This window comes from Atractosteus spatula, chromosome 4, assembly GCF_055471065.1.
Source record: "Atractosteus spatula isolate fAtrSpa1 chromosome 4, fAtrSpa1.hap1, whole genome shotgun sequence".
Classification (NCBI taxonomy): Eukaryota; Metazoa; Chordata; class Actinopteri; order Semionotiformes; family Lepisosteidae; genus Atractosteus; species Atractosteus spatula.
In genome coordinates, this window is record NC_142709.1 from 10,096,681 (window position 1) to 10,109,531 (window position 12,851).

Sequence of the window (12,851 nt, forward strand, 5' to 3'; positions counted from 1 at the left end):
TGTCTATAATATGACTTGCTAACATATTTGCGGTAGTATCAATGTAAATGATGCAGTATAAGCCATAGATTATACAAGCGCAATTTTTCTGAAGAGCTTGTACTGCTTTCTTTATGTATAATGATTGATGTTATAAAACTACAGCCTAATTGTATTTTATAAACGTGACACTGGACAAGCCTGAAGAACTACACAGGCCTCCTGTAATTGGAATGGTGTAATTTTGCATATGTAACGAATATGCCCCTGTGTATAACAGAGACATCAGCCGCCCAGGCTGGGGGAGTTCCCCTTTACCTCAGCTGGCAAGTTCCCTGTTGCGTGAACCCGGAGACCCGGGCTCACACCCAGGCAGTGAGGGACGAACTGGCAGGGCAGGAGCGGCAAGGCCGGAAACCCCAAGATCCGTTACACATATTTTGTTTTTCTGTTGGCAGTTGCTGTGTTTGGATTAATTTGCCTTGAATGTATCCATGGGACAATCCGAAAAACACCCAGACAATGTGACCTGTTTTGGCCCCATTTCATATCTGCAGCCTCACATGCTGGTTTCTCTATCTGAACTGTAACGTGACACACTGCAGGTGTGAGAAGGAAACAGATGGCTCTTGCAGAAGCCTTCTGGTTGAAACCTGAGTTGTTATACAAATTATAATGAAGACATTATAGACATACTGTAGCTACAATTATAGGCTTCTAAATAACATTGCAGATTGAATGAGCCATTCTTTTGGTTTTAAAATGATTTCTCCTATAAAATTAATCTATGAAATGTGTGCCCCATTTACAGCATTCACCTGGTTTTCAGGAAGCAAGGACCATTTGCTCCAGATTCATTCGAAGGAGACAGACTAATATGGCTTGTTTCCTTTTATCTGTATGACTAAGACTTTTTCTACATACATTACCAGTCTATTTCAAAGGTGCAGTATATGCTGTATTCAGCCTTGTTAAATCACAAGGTGAAATGTCTAGGAGCAAATAAAGCAGCGGATGAATGTGGTAAAACAAACTCCTTGCCAGTTGTAAGAACAAATCATATATAACAAAATTCAGATATGTAGCTTTGAATTATTGTACCTCAGTTTCTCATTTAAAAAATCTTCCTGCTTATTTTTTGGCAGTTTTGCTGCAAGTTATTGGAATAGCATCTGTTGGTTGTCTGGATGCCTGAAGACCTGCTAATTCAAACCCTAAGGACTAAACAATTTGTCTTCTTGTGGATTTTCTTTCTTCTTTACTAAACTAGTTCAGCCTGAGTGAAACTAATTGTCAGACTTGTTGTAGCATAAATGTTCAGACTGATGGTGTGTGACAAAAAAAAAGATGTGCTTGACAAGCCACAGCTGTTTTATGGAATTGGAAGTTATTATTAATAGATTGTAGGGATATTTTGAGCAATAAAATATATGAAGTAGAAAAACAATTTAAGCTTGGGTTTACTATTTACTTTAAAACTTTCACTTTTCCTTTGTAATCAAATTCAATATTAAACATGCTGATGCACATCCCCACTCAAACCATGTGTTACGGCCCAGTGTGTGGTCTATGTGTGTTTTTGTTGTCGTGTTCCACACTTCTGATGTTGATTGTTCTCCCCCCCCCCCCCCCCCCCCCCGCCATTGGTCCATCATTACACCACTGTTTCCGTATGACATCATCTTCAATTAGCTTCTCGACTAATCACAACTCATCTTATTCACTATATAACATGGAGGTTTTCAGAAGGAAGAGGCCTTTTGTGTGACTTCGGTCCCACTCGATTCGGGTTTGTTGGTTTGTTGGTTTGTTGGTTTGTTGGTTTGTTGGTTTGTTGGTTTGTTGGTTTGTTGGTTTGTTGGTTTGTTGGTTTGTTGGTTTGTTGGTTTGTTGGGTGTGTGTGTTTTCGTATAGCTTCGGCTTTGTTGTTTTGTTGGTTTCTGTTCATCTCTTTGTACTTTCGTTTGTTTGTGTTATCCTTATTTTGCCAGTACCTTGCCCAAACTTGTTATTGTATCAACCTCTGTGTTCTTTTGTACCCTGTAACTTGTCTACTCTGGTTTGTATTTTTAGTTCACTTGTGTATTTGTGTGACCTTTTGTGTATAGAGTTAGTTTAGGTTGTTGGGTACATTTTGCAAGCACGCAGTTGATTCTTGTATTAGTCACACTAGTTTAGTACGGGTGAGTGCCGTTTGTCTTGTATGGTGTTGGGTAGTCAGTGGAGGTTAGCTAGGGTGTTGAAGACGCCAAAGACCGTGTGTTTCCGGTTGTCTTTTGTAATCAGGTTAGCTTTCCCTCACTTTCCTAGCCAGCTCCATTTAGTTTCTTTTCTTTTCTTTGGCACCACTCTAGTTCCTTACCCCTGTGTGTTCTTGTGTCCCAATTTGAACCAGTCACTTATTCACCTTAAAATGATCACTTTTGCACCGACCCTTGTTATCACGCTTCCTAGTCCCTCACCAGAACCCACCTGCTTCCAAAAATGATCCTAAATGTTACTCCCCTTTTACCCCTAGACACTTGGGGTCGTAACACCATAAAAGAAATATAAAGTAGAATAAACAATTTAACCATAAATTAGTTGAAGAATGTAAGGTCAGTAATTGATGGTTTTAAATGGCTTTGCTGGTGGATGATTTCATTGATAACAGTGGAAGTGTGGTGGTCAGCTCCATTCCTCAAGATTCTTAAGTCATTTGTGTTCCATTACTTATTTCATTATTTTTATTGAGTCAATAATGTTATATTAATGATAGTGGTAATCTTGTAAAAAAAAACTGAGTCCAGTAGATGGCAGGTAGCATTTGAAAGGATCTGTAAATTAGATAATTACCTAATTGTCTTCTTAGCTAAACATCATCTCTATATTATTTCAGGAATACTGGGAAAACTAAAGTAAATTTTGTAAATTTAATATGAACAATTTAAATTGAGAGCATACAGATGAAGCATGTACAGTATCTTACTGTTTTATTCTTCTGCACATTACTTGCGATTTTCTTTTGTTTGCTGTCTGGAAATCAAAATAAATGACTCCATCTGCATGGGGAGCTGGAAAAAGCTTATGGAATTAAGAGTAAAAACATCACCACGCTCACCATATGGATCCTACTGTGCTGTTTTACAGAGTGAGGGAGCTTTTGGACTGAGTATTCTTTGAGCTAATACCACTTCAATAATCCAGGCAAACTACTATAAGTCATCTTCAGAAGGAGTGCTGATAGCATGCCAAGTGTCCTCATTCTCAGATTTCCTCCAGTTAATTATTTTAATAGGTTTATTGCTTTCATCTGTGGTTCTGGAAGTCAGAAAAGCCCTGCCTCTGGGTCTCTTCTTTGGACAATGTGCCTCCAATTTCACAGAACAATTTCAGATAAAAGGGGAAGTTTCAATGAAATTGTAATCCTGTAGCTATGCCGCTACTAGTTGAGATTGTTTAAGTACCATGGACTTGTCTAGAAATATAATGTATAGAAATTAAACATTGGCTTATAGTTAGGTTTCCTTTTTGCATATGCCATTTGCAACTCAGTATATTCCCTTTTAACTAAATTAAGCAAAAATATTAGGGTTATGCAAAGTACAAATTTTCTTAATGTTGTAAGATTGAGTTCTGCAAGTTCCACTTCTAGCAACCTCTTTTTAATTGTATATCCTTGTAGTATATTTCCTGTATAATATCAATATCTCTGTCATTGGAGTTTGCTCTCTAAAATGTAGAGGCTCATCAGTATGTGAAACAAGATTGTTAATATTAAACAATAAAATTTCAAAGTCCTTAACTAAGTTCTACAGGTCTACTTATCAGAGGTAATCACTGCCTCATTATGACTGCCAATATTATTTATGTTTGTTACTTTAGTACATGTAATTGCTCTTTTACTTTTAACCTACCTTTACTTGGTTTTGAGCATTTGCTTTTTGACCAGCATATTAGCACAACTTAACTCCCTCAAAACATCATCAAGTTATTGATTTATGGTTACAAAGTTGTGGTTGCAAAACCAGTTTTTAATAGGTATTGATATTTTTGTATATAAGATATATAAGTGTGAAAGATGTTTGCATTAGTATTTATGACATAATACTGGTGAGCTTAATCTAAAAAAGAATACAATAGGTGACAATACAGAGTTATTCTGCATACATCTGTTCAAAATTATGATCAAAATTAAGTCATGATTAACTTGACATGAAAGTCAGTAATCAACTTCATATTGAAATTATTTACTGTCCAGGCAAGTGGTTTAACTGTGAACCGGTGAACTGACAAATTTGTAATGATCAAAACTAGGTCACTGTTACTGTTTGTCTCCAAACAAATTGACATTTAATCTGACCAGAAAATATCATTTTCAAATCTCTGCAGAAATTCTGGCAGAGAACATTCCATCAAATGATATTGTAGACTTAACAGACAATAGACATTTTTACGATTGTGTCACTTTTTCAGCAATATTTGTAGCAACCAAAAATCAATAATATCATTCTGATAATATGAATAACATAATATGAACTGATAAAGGTGCAGGAGTTTTGGAGGAAGAAGGAAGGAGTTTTAAGAGGAGAGAGGTTCTGGGGGAGGATGATGTTCCAATATGGACTATAACTAACTCTCAAGGCTGTATTTTGGTCTTTTTCTGCCATCTTGTGGAAAGGGAAGTTAATTGAAAATGGTTAATGATCTTTTTAAATCAAGAAAACTTTGAATTGCTACTGTGAATAGCAAACATTATTGGTATTTTTAAAGTGTGAATGTGTTTGCATTAGTATTTATGACATAATACTGATAAACCTAATCTAAAAAAATAATAGTGTTTTGGCAATACAGTTGCAGTTATCCTGCACAGATCTGTCAGATGATTAAAATGAGTCATAGAAACAATCCATATGATTCTGTTCATGTGCACAATTGAGGGTAGTCAAAATCCAGTCAAGCAGCTTTACAGTTATATAGAAAACCTTGTTACACAATATCATACAACCTTCAGCAGCTAGTTGTGAAAAGTTCTATTAAAATGTCACATTTGTTATCATTCATTAATGTACTTTATTTCCTTAATAATATGCACTGAATGTATAAACTCTATAATTTCTCAGTGCTTTGTAAATGTAAATTGTTTCTTAAACTTGCATTTTTGCTCTTGCAACATTCTGACTTCAAAAAGCTATCTGTGTGATGGTAAAATAGTGACTTCGGTAGAGTTCTCTTTTAAACCTTTTCATTAAGAAAAGGTATTCTGTTAGGCCTCAAATTTGCAATCATGCAAAGTAAGCTTACAGTATGCAAAGCATGCAGCACATGAAAAGGTTGAGAACTGGAGACATTCAGACTGGTTTTGTTCATCTATTTGCTAGTAGTTTATTGTTCAGAGGATGTGAATCAGTATTTTTAAGGGTTCTAAGGGACATAGGTGGGTAGCTTCATCCAAAAATCTACAACCCTTTCTGTAAAGAAATATCTTTTCTTTTCATTCTTAAATGTACAAATTGTGCCCTTTTGTTTTTGTTACATGGCCGAGCATGAATAAATGTACTGGTTTCACTTTATTAATACCTTTCAGTATTCAGATTCTTATATCTAGTATGATCTAAATCTTTTTTTTTTGTTCAAAGTTTTAACCTCTTTGTATAGCATGCTTTCGGCTTCTTAGAACTTCATTATTAACATTACTCTCCTTTCTGTGATTTCAGTTATACTCTAATCTCATGTATCTCATGTTGGCCTTTTTGTCACTTATTTGCCTTGCCCATAAATGGGAAAACTGTAAATCTTAAATTATGAAGTGTTTGAAATATTAAGACCTGTTGACTATTTAAAGACTTTAAAGAACAAATGAGTTTATTCTATTTTTGTATTAGTTATAAGAGTCACAGGTCACAATGTTTTTGGAGATGTATTCATATGAATATGCATTCTAAAGTAAGAAAATTAAAAAGGAAATTTTGAAGCTCACTGATAAACAGCAGAGGCCTGTGTTTAATACACGCATCTTGTGAGAATATTGGGTTCATCTGCACATCTGAACACCCCTGTAGGAGCTAGGAAGTCTCTCTGGGAGACATCAACCAAATAGCCATAGTGACAGACGCATTAATGAGAATTGTAAACCTCCTAGAAAAAGATTAAACATTCCATAGGTAACTCCAGTCTTGAAGTTGTTGGAAATTTCAGAAACCAGTTGAATGTTTCTTTTCAAATGATTGTAACCATTGCTATTCTGAAATTGCTTTTCTTATTTTATTAAGTTTCAAACTTTAAAACCCTTGAAATAAACTTCAGTCTTCGGCGTACAGATGTCATTTTTTTATTTAAATATGATCAATTTATTTATATTAGTGACTAGTAAACAAGTTGTGTTTTAATTAAATAATGCAATATATATTGACTGAATTTCCTGTGAAATTCAAAGGGAAACTCCCTAGGAGTAGGATGACATAGGACACCTTTATTCCAAAGAAAACCACAAATTTGCAGTGCGTACTTAATCAACACAACTGACTTCAATAGCAACAATTCAATCTGCTCTTCAACAAGTAAGTAACTTCAACAAGAATGAAGTTACTGAATATGTCATCACTTAATTTAAACTATACAGTCCAAAACTCAATTTCTTAACAAATCAGCATGTAGGATAAGCAGGCAATATAATATTTTTAGAATAAAATATCTTATATGGTATCAAATTTTGCTATCAAATTTTGAGAAATGCGATAATGTATGTGGTGTCATTTTAAAACTGACAAATTCAAGATTCTAGCCACATATTGTATTTCTGCATTTCCTAAAACCAAATGCACATCAAACAAATGGTTGTAGGGGTGAACAGATGGACTAATGACCACAAAATTTGGATTTTTCACTTTGAAATTCACTTGTCAGGGGAGTGATAGAGGATGAATTATAATCTCTTGAATCTCTTTATTTCAACCAAATTGCAATAATTTAGAACTAGCAATTTGAATCTATGCTTTGAAAAACATGTTTCTTCAAAACCTTTTGAAGAAACAGAACTTGAAAATTAATGATCCCAATTACATGAAGCCACACCTAACACCTGTATTTTAAGCAAATAACTGATTACGAATTTGTAAGAGGTGAAACTGAACACCTGTTTAACTGTTACAAATAACAGAGTGGTAGTTGTTTTAATTTAGATATTTGTGTTTCAAGAATGTATCTGTCTGAATAAAATCTAAATATTGTTTGTTCCTTGGATATTTTCATATTTCATAATTTCATAACCATTTAAGAAAATAGGTAAATTTTAAGACGTTAATATTAAGAAATTAAATGGTTTTTTTCCATTAACTGTTTAGTAGCTTTTCAGCAGAATAAAGAGAAAACGCCCATTAAAGGATAGTTGAAGTGGAATTATTTTGTGTACCTTCCAATTGTCTTATTGATTTCTTAAGATTCTCATGAAGCCGTTGTGAGGTTCAACGCGGCGCCAGCAATAGGCTATGAAAAAGATGTGGGAAATAAGACGACAATCCGCATTGTTAATTCACAGGTGAGAAAAGCATTTTTTTTTCATTCATGCAATGCAAAACAAACTGTTTGCACCTAGATTGTTGTTGACACTCGGTTTCCTTAGTAACACACAATTCACACCTGACTCTTAGGGATTTCACCTCAAATCTGCTGTCCAGTGTCTTTTGACATTTAAATGCAGTCCCGCCAGGCCAGAAGCCAAGACTCAGCACTTACTTACTGACAGGACTTTCAAGTCTTGACTAGTCATAATAGGTTAAAGCTGATTGTCTAAGCAGCAGAAGTTTTTAAAGTTCAGTAATTCTGAAGACAGAGCAGGATCTTGGAATTCCCCTTTTAAACTTTCTAACAGTGATTGTGTGGAAGGTGCTAATGAATTTATTGATCTGTGTGAAAATGTAGGTAATATTGCTTTAACTCAGCTGGTGTTCCTTCCTCAATAAAAATGATCATTTTCTGCTACCTCAGTGTTTGACAGCTTGTTTACAAATGTTAGAATTGCTTAAAAATTTCATACGTTGTTGGAAAGGTTTTTTTTATACGTCTTCATAAGAAAGTTCCTAATTATTCATTGTTCCTAAACATCTTTACATATGAATCTTCCTTGTCCTAATCATGTTTCTGTGACTGTTAACACAAAAAGTGTTAAAAAGTGTTTATTTATATACAGTGCTAGAAAATATTGCAAAAATTGTTGGGCCACCTAATTTAGGCTTTTACTGCTGGAAGTTATAATTGTGATAGTGTTGATGTAACTTGGCTTGGTCAAGGATATGATTTGCTTTTGCTTTTTGCTCAGAAAGTAGTCTGTTTTACTCATATCATTCTGATTAATGTTCGTTTTCATTTTAAAAACTATAGATTATAGCCAATTCAATTCATCGATTCAATATCAGCACACTATACAGAGATGTCATTTTGATTGCCTGGGATCCTGCACCATACAATGCTAACCTTCAGAAGGTAGGTCTTCTTGTCAATTATTAGTGCTAGACAACTGAAGTCAATATTGCAAAAGAAGTACCTTGGGCTCAGTTTAACCTAATGCAGCTACAGTTAGGTTTCTAATTTGCAATTTACAGGTTGGCTAAAGTTATGGTTCGAATGGGCATTAATTATTGAGGCCACACACACTGAGGGATCACTATCACTGGAGCATGGATATCCACAATATGAGCTAAAATTAGTCTTTCAACAGATTTGCAACTCCATAGTCCATATGATGCAATAAGGGAAATCAGGCTATCGATGCTAAGGGGTGTAAGTAATTTCTTACAGCTAAGTATTTATATTTTTTTAAGTGAGTACTGAAGGTTTCAGATTCAAATGATAAAGCTCGCAACCATAACCATTGCAGTCATTATAGCCACTCAATACAAGTTTGTTACTTCAATCATTAATAATTGTGAATGTATTCAAATACCCCTTTCTGAAATGTTGTAATATTTGGTTTATGAAAACCTAATCTTAGGTGTTACCATCATTTTAAAATGTGTGTGTGTGTTACAACAGTGGCAATCTAGAAAGGTAAGAAGAGGCAGTTATTTGAAATTAGTTAAGCAAGTGCAAACTAGTCAGTCTTAGAAGTTGTTATCCCCTACAAACCCTGGAGGTTGTAAATGATGAGCTAATAGTTGTGTACAGTGTTGTGCAATGCTAAAAGAGAGCAAAGGAAATTCTTGATAAGGTAGCTGTGAAATTTGCAAAACCACCAATTTAAATTGTACCATTAGTAGATAAAGTGAACTACTTGAACCGCTGAAGATAATATTGCAGTAGGATCAGAGCCATCCAATCACCTCTTCATGGTTTATGAATAACAAGAAAAGATTATTTGCTTACTCACCATGTAGGTAAATGCAAATCACTTGTTTTACATGTACTTTTTCACAGTTTAAATCAGAGAGTGGATGGAGTCAAAATTGGTTTAAGTGATTTTTTTATGTGATCAGTAAAATAAAAAGCACTTTTAAAACCCCTGACGAAAACGTATGTAAATAATATGAATTTTGCAAAGCAACACTGTTAAAAAAAATTGCTTCATGCTTTATACATGCCCATGTGAATTCAAAATGCATTCTGCATGATTAGTTTTGCCAATGAAACTGCATCAAAATAATCCTGGTCCTCTTCATGGTTAACACTGAACCTGAAGTCTATACATTTTCCTTTAAAAATGTGTTTGTTCTAACATAAAATGTAAATGCGGTTTTCTAGATAATGTTCAGTGAGCGGTGAGTTGTTAAGGAAAAATGGAAAAAATGTCAGAAAACAAATGATAGCTATTTCCCGTGGATCATACTGGGCACTAATCCTTCTATAATTGTGAATGGGGAATATTTTTTTGCAATGGAAAAATATTTTTTAAAATAAAGGTTTTTTTCTTATGGTTGTCATTTATGTTTGGCTTTCATGTCTTAAGCCTAGAAGTACATTTGAATGAAAACTGTATTCCATTTGTATGTTTCTTATTCTAAATAAAGTTAATGACTCCAAACTTAATTACTGCTATATAATGTACCATACTTGCATGAAAATACACCAATTATGTAACTTTTTTCCCCATGTATTTAGCAAGATTTCAGAATTGCTCTGTACAGCTATGCTATATGAAGTAAATTAAGAAAAATGTTTTATGCTTCTCAGAATTTAATTGCCTCATTTATCAAATATTTCCCACAATTAAAACATGCAGCACGATTTTAAAGTTAGACATCTATCACTCTATGTACACGTGTGAAGGCAAAATTGTACTGATATCCTTGAATGATATTTGCTTTGTTACTATTGGTTTTTACTTTTGCTAATTTGGTTTATATTTTTTTCCCCTCTGGAACAGGTGTAGTTTTTAAATGTGATGACTGTACATATCAAAATACACTCCAGCACTTTTTGCACTTATTAGAGGATTCATTATATGATTATATCCTCATTCAGCATAGTTATATGATAATGTTAATGTGGATGAAATGTCCTTTTAGAACTTGTTTAGTTTTTGTATGCAATATAGAGTTGCAGGAGACTTTCATCATTACTCTAATATTTATTTGTCAGTGTTTTGTAAACTAAAATGTAGTTTAATTCTTCACAGTGGTATGAAAATCCAGATTACGACCTTTTTACACCTTATGTAGAATATCGAAAGAAGTTTCCCTACCAGCCTTTTTATATTCTTCATCCCAAATTCATCTGGAAAATGTGGGATGTGATTCAGAAAAATACCCATGAGAAGATTCAGCCCAATCCTCCTTCTTCAGGCTTTATTGGTAAGTAAAGGATTCAGCGATTGTCATGCGTATTGAATACTTCCAGTACATGTCTGTAGTAAAGTATTAAAATGTTTATATGTTGTAAGATTATTATTATTAAGTTTGCACATTTCCTGCAGTGAGCAAACATCCTTGTTATAGAGCTTTTTAAGAGAAAGTTGAAATAATGTGTATAAAAGTACCAATTAAATGCTTCAAAATGATACTACTTAACAGGTCCTAAAACCCTTTATATTTGTGTTTGTTTTAGAAAACTTTGCAAAATCTTTATAAGAGGGTTTAGGATAAATCTAATTACAAGTCACCCATTCCATTGTTTAGCTCTTTCGATTTTAGTGGAACTAGGAGTATGAATGGATATGGTAAACCTAACCCTGTTTTTCAACTGATTGAAAATGTGCCTAAAGAACATAAATCATTGAAGAAGATGAATTTACAATAATTTTATTAATGGATTTGATTGTTTAAGGCTCATACCTTTTGGATTGAGGAAGATTTTCATATCTGATGAATAGAGGGCTTCAGAGACCGATTACATAGTTGCTCAATTTAGCCCCCAGCTAGGTTTAGGGTTAGCATTCTCACAGTACTTACACGTTTAACCTCATGGCTATATTATATAAGTGAACTTTATGAAGAGGGATATTTTTTTCACCCACCTTCAGATTTATTTTCAGATGGAATTGGCTGCTTATTGTAGGGATTGGATATGATTAGCAGTTAGGTTTTGAACATACCAAAATCTGCTGCTGATGTGCTTAGACGCATTTGGAAGCGGTGCATGCAGCAGTCCAAGCTAGAAAGAATAAAGGCATGGGCCAGTCTCTCATTATATGATAGTCAGAGTAGGTCATAAACAGACAGTTGATAGAAAGACACTCCTGCCATATTTCTGGCATGAGACTCGGATGAAAACTATGGTTGAGAAGAACACAAAGTCTGTTAACCTGCTTAGCGAACCTAACCTCTAAGCTGTGGATGACCATCTTAAAGGTATCCATATAAAGCAGCTTGCGTTACCATTACTGAATTTCAAATTGTTGCATAATATCTTCATAGGCAGCACGTTGGAGCCTGCAGTCAGTGTAACATTGGAAGTTAACAGCATGATGTCAGATGTACTTACCAAGTGGCTATACTGTATGTATATACTGAAAGGTAGAGAGCCCAAAAGTGAACTTTGTTGAACACCAACATAATCTAGTGTAATCAAGGAACTTATCAAAATATTTCTTGATGTTTATTATAGAACCTTAGGACAGTGTAATTTTAGCATTTCTGTTGAACAAAGTTTATATTTGGTATTATCACAGAGTGGAGAAGACATTTACCTGAATTTGATTACGATTTGTGTTTTAATAAGATGATGTTATTATATAATAATTAATGGATAAAAACATCCTTTCAATGTTACTTAACATAATTAAAAAAAGTAGTATTTCAGACCTAGATTTTACATTTATCTGAACAAAATCCAGTTTTGCATGTTCCCTCAATGATTTTCTAGAGCCTAAAAATGTTGCTTTGCTGTTGCGCAGTCTTTGATGTGCTTAATAAAGTATTAACTTTTTCCAAGACAATTTCATCTATAGAAATCATGTAATAAAAATTAATATATTAATACATTTTAAAGCAAAATTATATTTTTCTGTGTGTTTTGTAGCTATTATGAAATATGGCACACATTACAGATCAAATCACAAATCACATCTATTTCCTTTCAATTTTGGAGATGGACAATGCAAAACTTACTTTTTGAAGTAGAGTACTAAAAGAGGTCAGATCTTCTTGCAGTCCTACATACAATAACATCACAAAAAACTGAGTACAATAATTAATTATATCCCCAATATAGTGCATCAGTACTGGAATAGCTCATGACAGTTGCTCTTGTAAAGCGTCAATGGCATTTGTGACCCATCTTGATCCTGTGCCAGGATAGACAATTCACACAGCACAATATTTGTTTTCAGAAAACCTCAGCTATAATAATGCATCACCAATGTGAAACCTATACACATATGCGGAAGACATCATATTACCTACAGTCCTTTTTCATATGTCTTCAGAGTACATGTTGCTTGGAATGATCTACCTCAATTTACA

General features: G+C 34.0%; 1 protein-coding gene across 4 annotated transcripts in view; it reads left to right on the top strand.

Moving 5' to 3' along the window:
* The window catches only part of LOC148835793 (beta-galactoside alpha-2,6-sialyltransferase 2-like), a 39,182-nt gene that overhangs the window by 22,664 nt on the left and 3,667 nt on the right, over positions 1 to 12,851 (top strand). For 3 of the 4 annotated variants that reach the window (XR_016090994.1, XM_088914612.1, XM_088914614.1), the window contains exons 4-6: positions 7,398 to 7,495; positions 8,338 to 8,439; positions 10,568 to 10,742. Coding sequence is in view for 3 of the 4 variants with exons in the window: in XM_088914612.1 (XP_088770738.1) it covers positions 7,398 to 7,495; positions 8,338 to 8,439; positions 10,568 to 10,742 (375 nt within the window). In the remaining variant the exon portion in view is untranslated. Of the gene's footprint in view, positions 1 to 7,397; positions 7,496 to 8,337; positions 8,440 to 10,567; positions 10,743 to 11,804; positions 11,959 to 12,851 lie in introns of those variants that run through there. The other variant, XM_088914613.1, reaches the window with a different exon arrangement.